The sequence below is a fragment of the Muscardinus avellanarius genome (genome assembly GCF_963383645.1).
Source record: "Muscardinus avellanarius genome assembly, chromosome: 11".
Lineage (NCBI taxonomy): Eukaryota > Metazoa > Chordata > Mammalia > Rodentia > Gliridae > Muscardinus > Muscardinus avellanarius.
The window spans coordinates 103,287,293-103,302,106 of NC_137797.1; the positions used below are offsets into that span (position 1 = coordinate 103,287,293).

A 14,814-nucleotide genomic window follows, 5' to 3' on the forward strand; every position below is an offset into this window, starting at 1 on the left:
TCGGCCCCATGATGCCTTGATCAGAGACAGGCATGAGAAGGCAGCAGCTGTCTCCTGTAACCGTGGACCACTGTGTGAGAACCACTCTAGATAGCTCTAGAGCGGCAGCTCTCAACCAGGGCGGGTCTGTGTCGGGGCCCGCTCGGCTAGACCGGGATGGGGCAGTGGCTCAAGATGGCGCCTAGGCATGTTGCCAAGTCACAAGGCTCACGAGGCTGGCGGTGCCCTGAGCCTGCGCAGTGAGCCCTATCAGGCGCCCTACGGATGATCAGTGACGCAGCGCCTCGTGCTACCACCAGCCCGCCTATGAGAGGGTTAGAAATGTGCATGCCCTAGCTGTGGGAAGCTTGGGGTTGGTGGGGTGATGAGGGAGGGGTTATGAGACTGGTATATATTTGCCTGCTGTGCGCATTGAGGGGGAAGCATTAAAGAGGAAGCATCATCAGCAGACTCGGCGTTTGTGTTCTTTCCCAGGGCTCTGCAGGACGGAGCCTTAGGGATGGGACAGTCTGCACCTCACAGACACGTGGCCCTGCTTGGAGATCCCTCTGACTGCTGTGACTGTGGCGGCATCACTGACGACTACTAGGCAGAGGCCAGGGATGCTGCTAAACGACCCGGAATGTACAGGGCAACCCAACAAAAAGTGGTCCAGCACACAAATGCCAACAGTGCCACATTAAGAAACCTGCTCTAGAGACAGTCAAATTTCCTTCTGACTCACACCCACACACCCCCCCCTTTTATTTTTGCAAAGCCAAGCAAGAGAGACTTTGTCTATCTGAATAAATTAATTTCATTTATCACGACTCTGAGGTAACATACCTTAATGAGGTTACTATTTGCCTTAGCTGTATAGTAACTTCCCTCTACTAGCTATCAGCATCAGTCCTGCCTACCTGGAAGGTACGTGTAGAATGTCCTATGACCCCACCTCTAAATAACCCTTCAGCAGCACTAAGTACAGTACTTCCTTGCTCTTTGCTGGGAGATACAACACAACACAAATTAGTAATGTAGTCTCCCTAAATTTTAATACATTCAAAATCCAACTTAACACCACTGCTATAAAGACAACAAATATTTATTGAAATTTCAGTCTCATACTTCTTAGACACAGAAAGCAAGTAAGTCTGAACAGAGGTATGTAATAATGTCTAATAACATCCTCATTTTCATTCCACACTCACCAATTTACAAAAAGAAATTACTGGATTAATACCACATACTAGGTATTTTAACTTTCCTGAGAGTGTGCTATATGATTCTGGTCCTCTGAACCTAATAGGTAATTAGTGATATGATTGTTATTTATAAATTCCCTATCATATAACAGGTAACAACCATCTTCTCTGCATTCCTTTCAGGTAAAAAATAAATAAATAAATAAAATCCTAGTGAGGGATAAAGCTGGGATCAGAACTACGAACTACTTAAAATATTCTAATACTCCATACTAATGGAATCACACAACAGACCATATAAATGGACGTCGATTTCAGTGACAAAGTCTATATGTATGTAATTATCCATCACATACAAGCAATATAATGATGTCTATTAAATATGGGCTTAAATCATCCTAATATAATTTCCATTCCAATACCAAGGTCAAATAATTGACTGCTCAGAGAAAGATCATCAGTAATAAAAGAAAGTGACCAGGAGTCAGGAATTCAGTTCCACACAGTACACACTTAGGTAGTCAAGTCAAACAGGATGGTTGGTTAGTGAGGTTACCAATCAGAAGAAATGGATTTTGAACTAAGCCCTTAACCCGTTACTTGAGAGGTTGAAACAGTAGAATCACAAGTTCCAGGCCAGTCTGCCTCAAGTAAGACAAAAGGGCTGTGGATATAGCTCAGCAGTGGAGCACTCGCCTAGCACACAAGAGGCCATGGCAGGTGGGCTCAGAAAGGAGCTGAACCGAGCCTTCAATTACCTGACCCCCGTCTTCCTGTGCTTTTCGAATTGTGTTTTGTCGTGAGTCAATCCAGTAGAGCTGCTTGTCCAGCGGGTCATAGTCGATGGCCCGGACGTTCCGAAGGCTGTGGATGGGGAGGATGATGTCAGGACTCTGCTGTTCGTCAATCACCATGCGGTTGATGGCACTCTTCTGACTGAAGAGCAGGAAAGTGGTAGGCGCTGAAAGAAAGAAAAGAGCAGGTCTGAACCATTACCTCCAGCCTCGCACGGCCCCGGAGTCCATCGGCCTGCCTCCATGTCTCCTAGAGGACGGCTGCAGTACAATATATATATGTATGTATGTATGTATGTTTAAAAAGTCTACTCAGAGACATTAGCAATTACAAATTATAATCAGTATTTCTAAAAGGAAACTGGTGTTTTGACTTATTTACAGTCACCAGTCAGTGCTTGAAGTGTCACAGAATATGCCATTTTAAAAGCCCAAATTCCTCCTGTCCAATTTACTAACGCTAAACCCAGCTCCCACATCTAAGAACTGGATCACAGGGTGTGAAAGAGTCATAGTGCCACAGTGAACACTGCAGCGTACAGAAGCAGGGCTGGGTGGCCAAGGCTCCAGTGTTCACTGGGACCTTAAGGGGGTGTTGCTCTTGGGAAGAACTGAATAACCTTCTAGGCGAAGCCCACATGTATTGCTGTGCCGCCTGTGCGTGGCTCCACTGAGCAGGGACTGAAACCTGGCCATGTTGCATTAGCCTCGCCGTGCAGTGTGCTTACCCCTGCCCAGAGGGTAAAAGGTGCCAGGGACACCCCTTCAGCACTAAAGAAGGGAGTCACGATTTGGCTTCCAATGCTCCCTCAGCAAATCTCTTTACCCAGCTAGCAGCACTGGCCTCCAGGTGCCCCGCCGCCACATCAGACAGGGCCTCCCAGGCCTTCTGCACTTGCTGCCCGCGCCCACCAGCAGGTTCTGTTTCCAGTGGCCCGCAGCTTGCTGCCTCGCCTCTCCAGACAGGCGCCACTCACCCAGCAGTGTGGACTTCCCTGTTTGGATGAGGGCAGGAATTGATGCTTATTTTACCCACTGGCTGAAAGAATACCGAGGGCACAGTAAATGTTCAATAAATACTTCTTGAAAGAATAAGGAAAAGTGAAAAAACAAGTATTTTATGACCAGGAGGGCCTTTTGCTTTTTTTTAGTAAGATTATAAAATTCTAGCCAAGCGCGGTGGCGCACACTTGTAATCCCTGCGCTTGGGAGGCTGAGACAGGAGGATCGCACAGGTTCAAAGCCAGCCTCAGCTACTTAGTGAGGCTCTCAGCAACTTAGTGAGACCCTGTTTCAAAATAAAAGATAGGTCTGAGAGTATAGCCTGGAGGTAGAAAAGCCCCTGCATTCCACCCCAGTACCCTCACACACACAAAAAGACTAAATTCTTTGAGAGGAAGGTACTAGGTATTATTTAGTCCCCCAAATTACCTCCTTTTTAGGGTGAGCAAACTGAGGCTCAGAAAGGTTCAATGTTTTTTCAAAGGCAACAAAACTGTTGAGTGCAAAAGCACAAGTTTTTTTAGAACCTATCCTGTTAGCCGGGTGTGGTGGCGCACGCTTGTAATCCCAGCATTCGGGAGGCTGAGACAGGAGGATCGCGGTTCGCGGGTAGCCTCAGCTGCTTAGTGAGGCCCTCTGCAACTCAGTGAGACCTGGTTTCAAAATAAAGAAAAGAAAAAAAAAAAAATAGAGCAGGGGGTGAAGCTCAGAGGTCGAATGCCCCTGGGTTCCATCCCCAGACCCACCCAAAAAATAAATAAATAAATAAATAAATAAATAAATAATAACCTATCCTGTTTTCTTCTTCTCTCTCTCTCTCTTTTTTTTTTTTTTTTTTTTTTTTTTGGTGGTACTGGGGACTGAGCCCAGGGGCGGTCTACTTCCGAGCTATGTCCTCAGACCTATTTTATTTAAAACAAGATCTCCACTAGGTTGATGAAAAGTCTCATCACCTGCATAGGCTGTCCTTGAGTCTGAGGTCCTCCTGGCTCAGCCTCCCACTACACCCAACTTTTTCATTCATTTATCTAACAATAATTTCTTGAATGTTTACCTAAGATATATCAATGAAGAGAAAAAATATTTCTGCTTTATGATGTTTACATTCTAATATTCAGTAAATAAATGTAATAACGAAGAAAATTATGGAATATTAATGGAGTATAAAAATTATATCATACACAAAAAGATGATAAACACTATTGGAAAAAAAGAAAAGCACAGACTAAGAGGCTGACAACACTTGACAGGGTGGAAGAATAATCTGCAACTTGAATAGTGTAGACCAGGACTCACTATGCAAATAAGCCAAGTCTTGGAGGTGAAGGGGAGCCACCAAGTGTTAGCAGGAAGGAGTAACTGACACTCTTCAAACCAGGAGTGAGACCAGCGTGGCCGCTATGGAGAGAGCGGTGGGAGAGTACGAAGAAGGAACTGGGGAGGGGTGAAGTGAGAGGTGGGGACTACGTATAAAGGGCTCGCCAAGCCTTCTTGAAGGAGCAGGAGCACTGTTAAGGTCTGAGCACAGAAGCAAAACCGTCTCGCGGAGCTTTCAAAACAGATCAAAGAGCAAGCTACACAATGTTAGAAAACTTCTGAGAGCAAGAGCTTCGTGCTGAACTCTTGTAGCACGCCTTGGAGTCCAATACGTTTCCACACAAACATCAAGTGGCGCTTACACAGGAGCACACGCAGCGCTGCGCACCTGCACGGAGGCGCCACCAGGGGCACCGGGCGCAGCTCGAGGCCCGAGGCCTCGCCAGGCTCTGGTCCCCAGCCTCCTCTCTTCCCATCCAAGCCAGACTTCTTGAAGATGCACGCACACTACTGCACGTTCACTTACATTTTCGATCTGCTCAAGTCTGCCTTTCACCATTACCTCAAGGCTACCCACCCAACGGACAGTTAGACCTCGCCTTCCCCAACCTCCACGGCAGCCAGCAGCTCTCCAGGCACAACCTCGGCTCTTCTCTTCAGGGCCGCGATTCTCCCTGCTCTTCTTCTCAGGGTCCTCTGCAAACTCTCCCTCCTTCCATTATCAGATCCCTTCTTTTCTCTCCACTGGGCTCACCAACCTATTACCCACAAACCCAAACTAGTCTGTGCCTATTTTCAGTTAAGTTTTTATTGGAACTCGGCTCTGCACATTTAAGAATGTATTGTCTATGGCTAATTTCATGTTAGAGTGGGCAGCTGGGCAAACCTGAGCAGAGCCTGCACACCCACCAAGTCCACACTATTTGCCATCTGGTCCTTTATAGAAGAGTGTGCTAGGTCCTGCACTCTACCTGCTCCTGGCCCGTCTCACTCGTTTCAAATGCCCTGGCAATTCCCAGACCCACGCTCCACTCTCGTCAGCCTCTTCCGGTGCTCCACTCACTGCGACACCTGCTCTTGCAGTCACCCTTGCTTCCTCTTTTCCACAAAGAGCCCATCAGGAAGTTCTAGTCAGTCTAGTTCAAAGTACACCTTGAGTCCACCAGCAGGCCCCGTCACCACTGCTGCCACCGCAGTCCAAGTCCAGCGGCACAGCCATGCTGGTATGGACCTTTTGGCTGCCCTGTCTTCTTCCCAGAATTCAGGTCATGGGTCTTACTTAGTCTTTACAACAACCCCATAAGGCAGTTACTATTATTATTCCCATTCTAAAAGTGAGAAAAATTAAGGCTCAAACTTTATGTTGCTTATGTAAAACAAAAAGCTAATGTGTGATAAACTCCAAAGTATATAACCTCCTAATCATTAAACTATATGCTATGGCCCTTCTCTTGCACAAGTAAAGCCTATATTAGAATAGACTAAAGCCTTTCCTAAGTGAGTGATTTCTGATTCATTGGCTCAGGCACAAAACAAAACACAATTTTAATAATCAATTATATTTGTTATCCTGTAACAAGGTTGTTACTTCCTTCCATATTGACCCATACCCTATCTCTACATATTTCCCAATATACCTACACGTCTGTTCTTGCTGGTCCATCAAGGTATAGGTCTCCATATATACTTAACTCATACGCCAGGTTTCTCCTAGCCTACAATATTCTGTTACACACTTTGCTGTTAGCATTGTCATGTGAGTGTAATGTGAATAACTTGACAACATTTTAAAATAGGGAGACACTAGACAAAAACCTAAATGAAGTGTGGATTCGGGACTGGATGAGAAGATGCGGTAGCACCATCTACCGTGCCCGAGGATGGGCGCGCTCTAGTTCCTATCTACTGACTGTCCTTTCACACTGGGTTAAAATTTATCATGCATTTTCTTCCTGGCCTCATACAGTTATTTTATGTTTGTCCTACTCTACGCACTTCAAAGGACAGGAGGTCACATTTGGAGATTCTCTTTGCTGTGCTATTTGTTCGGTTCTCTCTACTATATAATAAATTAATGATTGATATACAACACGGATGCGTGGCTCTGAAACTATGCACATTTTGCACTAAATATTTAATTACAAAGGGAAAAAGACAAACTTTTCTATAATATCAACTTACTATCATCAAAGTAAGTGATAAAAATTTGCATCCCTTCCTCACTGGCCGTCCCTGTTTAGCTAAGCAAATGACCAACTCTGGGTTTTCACCCCCTTTTCTCTAGAAAAGCATGAAGCAAGTTCAAAATGCTGCTTTCTCTTCCAATTCTAGCTTGCTTGGGGCGAGAGGGATGCAGCTTACCACTACAGGTCCTGTTGTCAGCATTCAAGGAGTAGTGGGCAGGGCATCCACAAACAAAACCTCCCACTGGCACAGCCAGGCAGAGGTGGGAGCAGTGCCCGTTGCTGGAAGCACACTCATTCCACCCGGCCTGCCGAGAGGAGTGGAAGACGAGGATGTCCATCACATAATCCAAATGGCCCTGAATGATGGTGCGGTTCTGGCCGCTGGTTTTGTTGGCACGCTCAATGCTGCGTCGGCTCCAGTCAGTCCAATAGATGTAATCTTGGTACTGAGTAAGGCCAAAAGGATGAGGCAAATCATCTGCAATAACTTCACGATTGAGTCCTATTTTCAGAAAGGCAGAGGATGGGGAGAAGTAGAAAATATGTGAAAATACAAGTGTCTTGATGGCCCAAAAAACTAACATAAGAGTATAGTTGTAAGCAATCTAAAACAGTTCATTTAAAAGCAATTCTAAAACCAGACTGGTCCTCTGGAATTAATCTTTCTGCAGTATGACCCACTGCCTCAAACTCTCATTCCTACTACAAATCACTGTGCTTTATTTAAACCCCTACAAACTATTTTGATTGTGCTTTTATTTTGTCATACATAGGGCAATATTACTTCTTCCTTCCACAAAAAGACAGAAATATACATTAGAGGTTAAAAATTGCTTCAGCAATATTTAGGGAGTTACAAAGGTCATCGTGAACCCCCAAAATAAGATTTTTGCATACAAAAGAGATATAAATCCAAGTAACATTATTATTAACAATAGGAATTCAATTCCAACACAGAAGATGCTAGACATTTATATAAAGTTGTATTAAAGAGCAGAGCTTGGTGGCACGGGCATGTAATCCCAGTACTTGGGAGGCTGAACAGGAGGACCGCAGGTTCAAGGACAGCCTCGGTAAGTGGTGACTCATCAACCTAGCAAGACCGTTTCCCAATAAAATTAAGTAGGACTGGGAGTGTAGTTAGGAGGTAGAAGGCACCTGAGTTCAATCTTCAGGGCCATAAAAAAAAAAGTTTAAAAGTTGTATTAATAGTATCTAACCAGTGAATAGCAGCCAATGATTTTTGCATAAAGAATATACAATTTGAAGAAAAGGCAGGAGAGCTTACCGAGCATGTTTGAAGACTCTATCAAGTTCGTGTCCAGGTCTGTCCAATAAAGCCTCCTTTTGGCGTAATCGATGGTCAGGCCGTTCGCCCGCCCCACATTTGGAACCAGCGTGGTGCGCTCGCTCCCATCCATGGCAGCTCTGTCTATCTTGGGTTTTCCACCCCATTCAGTCCAATACATAAATCTGAATCCAAAACAATGGACAGTTAACATTTTGCTGCTCATTTTCTGGGAGAAAAGAGCTGTATTCATGCATTGTAATTAATTTAAACAAAACTCTATGATAATGAAGCAAATGGGTAAAATCATGGTTACTATTCTTCCAATTTGTCCCTTTCAACTAAATCTATTTTCTTACACCCCCAAAAGGAAGTGAGTAAGCTTTCCTCAGCCTTTCCAACGACTCTGCTCCATCCAAACCGAGGGTTGGAAGCAAACCAATGGCTTCTTTACTGCAGTGCTGGCATTATGAAACTAATGTCAAAAACGGCAAACGATTGAAGTTCTGGTCTAAGAATCTGGTTCACTTCTGACTAGAATGTTTTTAAGTGTTTCTGCACACCAGAAACAAATGTTTTATACACTGAACTTACTGTTCACCTTGTGTAATCAGCTCTCCTCAAAAACAAAATGTAGGCATATATCAACGTAAAATAAGCAGCAAGCCTTCAAAGGCAAAGCCTGATGAACTGTCACAGGGACACTGTGTGAAGAGCGTCAGCCGGGCCACGAGCCCCGGGAAGTTTTAGAGCGGTCTTCTGCTTCTGCGTTTCTGAGATGGTCACTTCACTCTTAGAGTCCAGGCTTTTTACAGGTGGGGAGGCTAAAGCACTAAAAAACTCTGATTTGTTTCCTATGTCCAAGCCAGTTACACGGGAAGCCTAAAACAAGAACCTAATGCTCAGCCAAATGCCCTTCTACCTGAACTAGAAGTGCGCTAGCTTTCTGAGACGCGAAGACAGCACTTCACATGCCAGCTCTGAGGAAACACCTGAGGACGTCGCTCTCCAGCTGTGAGCGGACGGCTGCCTCGCAGCAAATGCACGAGCATGCTTCCCTCAAAGTTCCAGCTTTCCTAGGCTTTGTGTACTGGTAACATGTCAACTGACAGGCACCTGTACACCTTAAGAGCCAAAGAGGAACAACTGTGACAGAAATTTTACACTTGCCAACAGCAACCTATACGCGAGTCCTCGGTTCCAACTTCTAAATTTATCTGACTGGCAACTCATGTTTAGTGCGAAGACCACCATATTCACCCACAGTGTGTCAGCGCAGAGGATATGTCCTCAGTACGTTCTTCTAACTAGATGGGTACCTAGCTAACAGAAGAATTAATGTGGTGATTCAGAGGAACGTTTAAACTATGAATACGGTAAATATATATTCACTCATCCTCCCTCCGTCTGTCCCTCCCTCCCTTGTACTGAGAATTAAACCTGGGAGGGAGGGGGGATTCTACCTCTGAGCTACATCCCAGCCCTGTTTTTTATTCTTTATTTTGAAACGGGTCTCACTAAGTAGCTGGGGCTGGCCGCGAACCTGTCATTCCTCCAGTCTCAACCTCCCAAGTACTGGGATTACAAAAGTGTATACCACCATGTACAGCTTTGTTGACTTTTTTCAGATGTCTTAGCTGATAGCCTTTTGAAAGACCACCGATGTTTTAAACTGTGAGATGTTGTAAATAGTTTCTCAAAATACCAAACATTTTCCATGTTCATAATAATGACCAGTTAATTCTCCCATTTGAATTAATGGATACTCTAAAATGCAAGTTTTTATTGTTTTGGTTTTGTTTTTCTGCACAAGGCCCTGGATCCAATCCTCAGCACCCAAAAATGCATGAACAAAAACACCCCCAGCAGATGCTTGAAACCATGATAGTACTAAATTATATACATAATATGCTTTTTCCTATACCTACCTACACTGAAGTTTCATTTATAAATTTGGTTCAGTAAGAGATTAACAACAATCGGGCATGGTGGCACACGCTTGTAATCCCAGCATTTGGGAGGCTGAGACTGGAGGATCATGGTTTGTGGCCAGCCTCAGATACTTAGTAAGGCCCTTTGCAACTCAGTGAGACCCTGTTTTAGGATAAAGAATAAAAAATTGGGCTGGGGGTGTAGCTTGGAGGTAGAATGCCCCCGGGTTCCATCCCCAGTACCACACAAAAGAGAGGGAGAGAGAGAGAGGGAGAGGGATTGATTAACAACAATGAATAATAGGAAAAATAAAGAACAAATATTGTAATACAGCCAGGCGTGGTGGCGCACGCTTGTAATCCCTGCGCTTGGGAGGTGAAGTCCGGAGGATCAAGAAGGTTCAAAGCCAGCCTCGCTGGCTTAAGAGACCCTGTTTCCAAATAAAAATATAAAAATAGGTCTGGGAGTGTAGCCTGGAGATAGAAGGGTTTCCAGAAACTCTAGTACCACCAAAAACAAACAGACAAACAAAAATACTGTAATACAAATTATTTGAAATTTATGAATTGTTTATTTCTGTGTGTGTGTGTTGCTGGGAATTGAACCACAGGGCATTCTACATGAGTGTGCATTCGAGCTACACCCCCAGCCCAATATTTTATTCTTTATTTTGAAACAGGGCCTCACTAAGTAGCTGAGGCTGGCCATGAACCCAGATCCTCCTGCCTCAGCCTCCCAGGTACTGGGGTTAGAAGCATGTGCCACCATGCCTGGCTATTTCTGGAATTTTCATTTAATCACTCTTGGCCCACGAGTAACTGAAACTGTGGGGAGTGAAACTGGATAAGATGGCACTATTGCAGTTATTTCTTAGTGCCCAACACTGTTTTAGTGGCTTACCACAGCGAGTTGTAATCTAGTGTTACTGGGGAGATGGGGTATAAGCAAATACAGGTTAATGACACCTTCAATGGCTATTTACATAGTATATAAATACTGGCAATAGCTGATTACAAATCTATTTCACTCTTTTCAATGTTAATTATGACAAAAAATTAGCTAATTACTAATAGTGAAATCAATTAATGTCTTAAATAAAGCCTTTCTAGCGATAGTATCAGATTATTAGTATGAATTAAAAGTTGAGAATATAATCCATAAAGAGGCCACGTTCCTCAAAACGTGTGACGTTGTTGTAAGAATGCACGCATAACGTTATTTACCCTTCAGCAGGGTCCAGTGCTAAAGCTCGGGGGCTGTCTAAGTCTTTCCACACCAGAACTTGTCGGTGCTGCCCGTCCAACTTTGACACTTCGATTCGATTTGTTCCCGTGTCTGCCCAGTACAAGTTCTTCCCAAGCCAGTCCACTGCCATGCCTTCTGGATAATCCAGGCCGAACTCCACCACATGTTCCAGTGCACTGCCATTCATAAAGGCTCTGCTGATGGTCTGCAAAAAGAAAATCATATTACATGGCCTAAGTATAAAGGCACTCGTCAGCAAGGAGGTTTGGTATGGTTTTTGTTGAAGGTGGAAAAATGCAGAAATGTCAGGAGGCATACTGTTTCCTAATAAAACTCATAGTTTATAAGAACAGAAATATTTGATGTCAATCTAATCATTGTAGCTGTGCGTTTACTGCCACTTCAGGGAAAATTATTCTTTTTTTGGTGTGTGTGTGTGTGTGGCACTTGGGGATTGAACCCAGGGGCATTCTACCTTCAAGCTACATCACTGAGGTTGACCTCAAACTGGTGATCCTCCTGTCTCAGCCTCCCGAGTACTAGGATTACAGGTATGGTGGCACACTCCTGTTTCAGATGCCAAGCACAGTCCCAAGGACTTTTTGTTCATAGATTTTTCTCATTTACCACAATAGCTTTGAAAAACAGGCATTCTCATTCTCCCTCTTTTTTTTTGTGTGTGTGTGTGTGTGTATGTAAAATTGAGGATTGAACCCAGAGGTGTTCTGCCTCTGGGCTATACTCCAGTCAATTTTATTTTGAAACAGGCCTAAGTTGCTGAGGCTATTCTTGAAACTAAGATCCTCCTGCCTCAGCCTCCCGAATACTGGGATTATGGGCATGTGACATCTTGTTTGGGCTGCATATGTTTAAGATGAGAAAACTTATAAGGCCACCCAGTTACTGAACTCCATTAGAATCTGACTCTTGAGCCGGGCGTGGTGGTGTACACTTGTAAATCCTGTACTTGGGAGGCTGAGTCAGGAGGAACGCAGGTTTAAAGCCAGCCATGGAAACTTAGCAAGACTCTGCTTCCAAATAAGAAATAAATATTCGGTCTAGGAGTATAGCTTAAGAGATAGAATGCCTCTGGGGGTGGGGGGAATCAAACTCTGGTTTCAGCAACTTACATGTTTGCAAATTAAACAAAAATTTACACAGGGTATCTGAACAAGCCTATCTTAATAGTAAAAGTATTCTCTAGATTTTCAGTTTAGGAGTTTACCTTTCTATCCCAGTATACTTCTCAATATTTACTCTAGGTAAAAAAAAATAAAAGGATACTGAATTCATAATTGTCATTTCTAGCTCTGTCAAATTTCAATATTTTGTTTAAAATAACTCCAGAGTCAAGCATCCGTTAGTTGCTTTATAGGAAACATACACTGTTTACTAAGTTAACTGCTGGTAATGCCATTCATCATTAAATACGACAAGGCGGCGGGACACGGCGGCCCACGCCTCCGACCCTAGAACCTGGAATGCAGAGATGGGAGCACTGCAGATTTGCAGCTGGCCTCAGCAACTTAGACAGGCCCTCCACAACTCACCGTTTCAAAATAAGAAAGAAAACAGTTCAGGGGCAGAATGTCCCTGGGTCACACAGCAACAAAGTGGAGACAGATGATGTCTTGCACATTTAGAAAAGTCTAGGGACTTCCAGGAAGATGGCGACGGAGAAAAGCAGGGCTTACAAGCCCCACTAACAACCAATCTCTATTACCACAAAACCAGCGCCTTTCATAGCCAGAAAACACCATCAGCAGAGAAACAAAGAATGTAAATACAAGGGACAGAGAAAAAGAGGGCTGGAAAAACGAGACACAGAAAGAAACCAGACTGCAGTGCTGCGGCCGGAGCCGCAGTGCGGGCGGCACGGGTGCCATCTTCCCTTGCAGCACCAGGCCCCAGAGAGGAGGGGAACTCAGAAGAGAGCTTAGAGCCAGAGAGGAGATACGCCGGCCTCACGACCGAGGACGTGGCAGCAGCGCCATACTGCCAACGGCAGCGGCGAGCTCACTGGATGGCACCAGACCAACGCACTCAACAACCCACCAGGCTCCAGAGAGGAGCGGCAGACAGCGAGCCGAGGTGAGCGGCTGCGGATCAGCCGGGCAGAATTCAGCCGATTTCTTGGCACAGGAAGCGTCTAAAGCTCCCAGGGGCTGGGCTCAATACACCCTGCAGGGACTCAGAGTGGAGCTCAAAAACAGAGAAGAAATACGCCAGCCTCACGGCCGAGGGTGTGACAGTGGTGCCATATTGTCACCGGCGCCGGCAGCAGCAGCGAATTCACTGAGTCCACTATAGCTCCATCAGCACACTCAACAACAGTGAGTCAAATTGCGGCCCCTAGAGGAGAAATCCCAGTACCGCACTCCCAGGAACTTGACCCAGTGGAGTGGCGGTGGCAGAGATATCACACCATAGTCACAACTCCCAGCAGGAGAATGCCCAACCTGGCACCCCCCCATGGTCTAAAGCAGCCTCGATTGACTCCCTGGATCTGAGACTTTGCGATACAACCTAGTAAAGGAGTAGTGGTGACTGAGATACCACAGACTCGAGATCCAGAGCACCTTAAGTCGTAGTAACCCAGAGAAGAACCCAGAGAAGGCACAAACTTCCAAAATCATGGGAAAGAGAAATAACAATGGAGCAATGAATGCCCACAACCCCACAACTTCAGAACCTGGATAAAATATAAATTCAGAGATTTCTAGGAGATCAAATCAGGAAAATAACTGTAGAAATAATAGAGGTGTTTCGAAAAGAATTCAGAGAGCCAAAAAGAGATAAAGGATGTAATCAATGAAGTAAAGGCCTCAATTCAAAGTATAAACAACCGACTGGACCACATGGAGAATAGAATCTCGCTCCTAGATGATCACTCCAAAAATGAATGCATAGTTTCTAATTAAAAAAAAAAAGCCTACAGCAGGAATCTGACATTGAAGAAATATGGGCCCATTTTAAGAGAGCTAACCTAAGAATAATTGGAATAGAGGAGGGAAAAGGAGGTGAAACCAAAGGGATCAACAATCTCTTCAAGGAAGTAATAGCAGAAAATTTTCCAAACATAGAGCAAGAGGTCCAGGAAACAGACCGTGGTGCTGCAGCCGGAGCCGCTACACGGAGCGGCACGGGCGCCATCTTCCCTTGCAGCACCAGACCCAAGAGAGGAGGGGAACTCAGAACAGAGCTTAGAGCCAGAGAGGAGATACGCCAGCCTCACAGCCAAGGATGCAGTAGTTCCAGGAAACACAGGTCAAGGAAACTTATAGAACTCCCTTTAGGCAGGATCGGAGAAGAGGATCCCCACGCCACATAATTGTCAAAATGACCAATGTGGAAGCCAAGCAGAGAATCTTAAAGGCAACAAAAACAAAGGGCCAAGTGGCATTCAGAGGCAAACCAATTAGAATCACTCCAGACTTCCCAAACCAAGTCATGAGAGCCAGAAGGGCTTGGAGTAACATATTCCAAACTCTGAAAGAAAACAACTTCCAGCCAAAAATTTCCTACCCAGCAAAACTTTCTATAAAATTAGATGGGGAAATAAGAAGCTTCCATGACAAACAGAAACTGAAGGAATTTATGTCTTCAAAACCAGCACTAGAGAAAATACTAAAAGAGATCAACTACAAAGAAGAAATAGGTAACACACACCAGAACCAGAGAAACAAGATTTTCCATCCAACAGACAACTAAGATTGGATATCTTTGAAGATTCATTGTTTATGTTAGTCTTCTACCTATTTCTAAATTGTATTGTTTGCTTTTATTGTTGCTAATTTTTAGGATTTATATTTGGAATATTAATATACCTTCAGATATAGCATTTGGAAATATTTTATCCCATTCTA

The 14,814-nt window shown here is 44.5% G+C and overlaps 1 protein-coding gene across 5 annotated transcripts in view; it reads right to left on the reverse strand.

The window, feature by feature from the left end:
• The window catches only part of LRP6 (LDL receptor related protein 6), a gene marked incomplete at both ends in the record, with an annotated part of 111,936 nt that overhangs the window by 22,772 nt on the left and 74,350 nt on the right, over positions 1-14,814 (reverse strand). For all 5 annotated transcript variants that reach the window (XM_080705691.1, XM_080705693.1, XM_080705692.1 and 2 more), the window contains 4 exons: positions 1,943-2,145; positions 6,659-6,985; positions 7,772-7,956; positions 10,927-11,153. In XM_080705691.1, the coding sequence (XP_080561817.1) occupies positions 1,943-2,145; positions 6,659-6,985; positions 7,772-7,956; positions 10,927-11,153 (942 nt within the window). The remainder of the gene's footprint in view (positions 1-1,942; positions 2,146-6,658; positions 6,986-7,771; positions 7,957-10,926; positions 11,154-14,814) is intronic.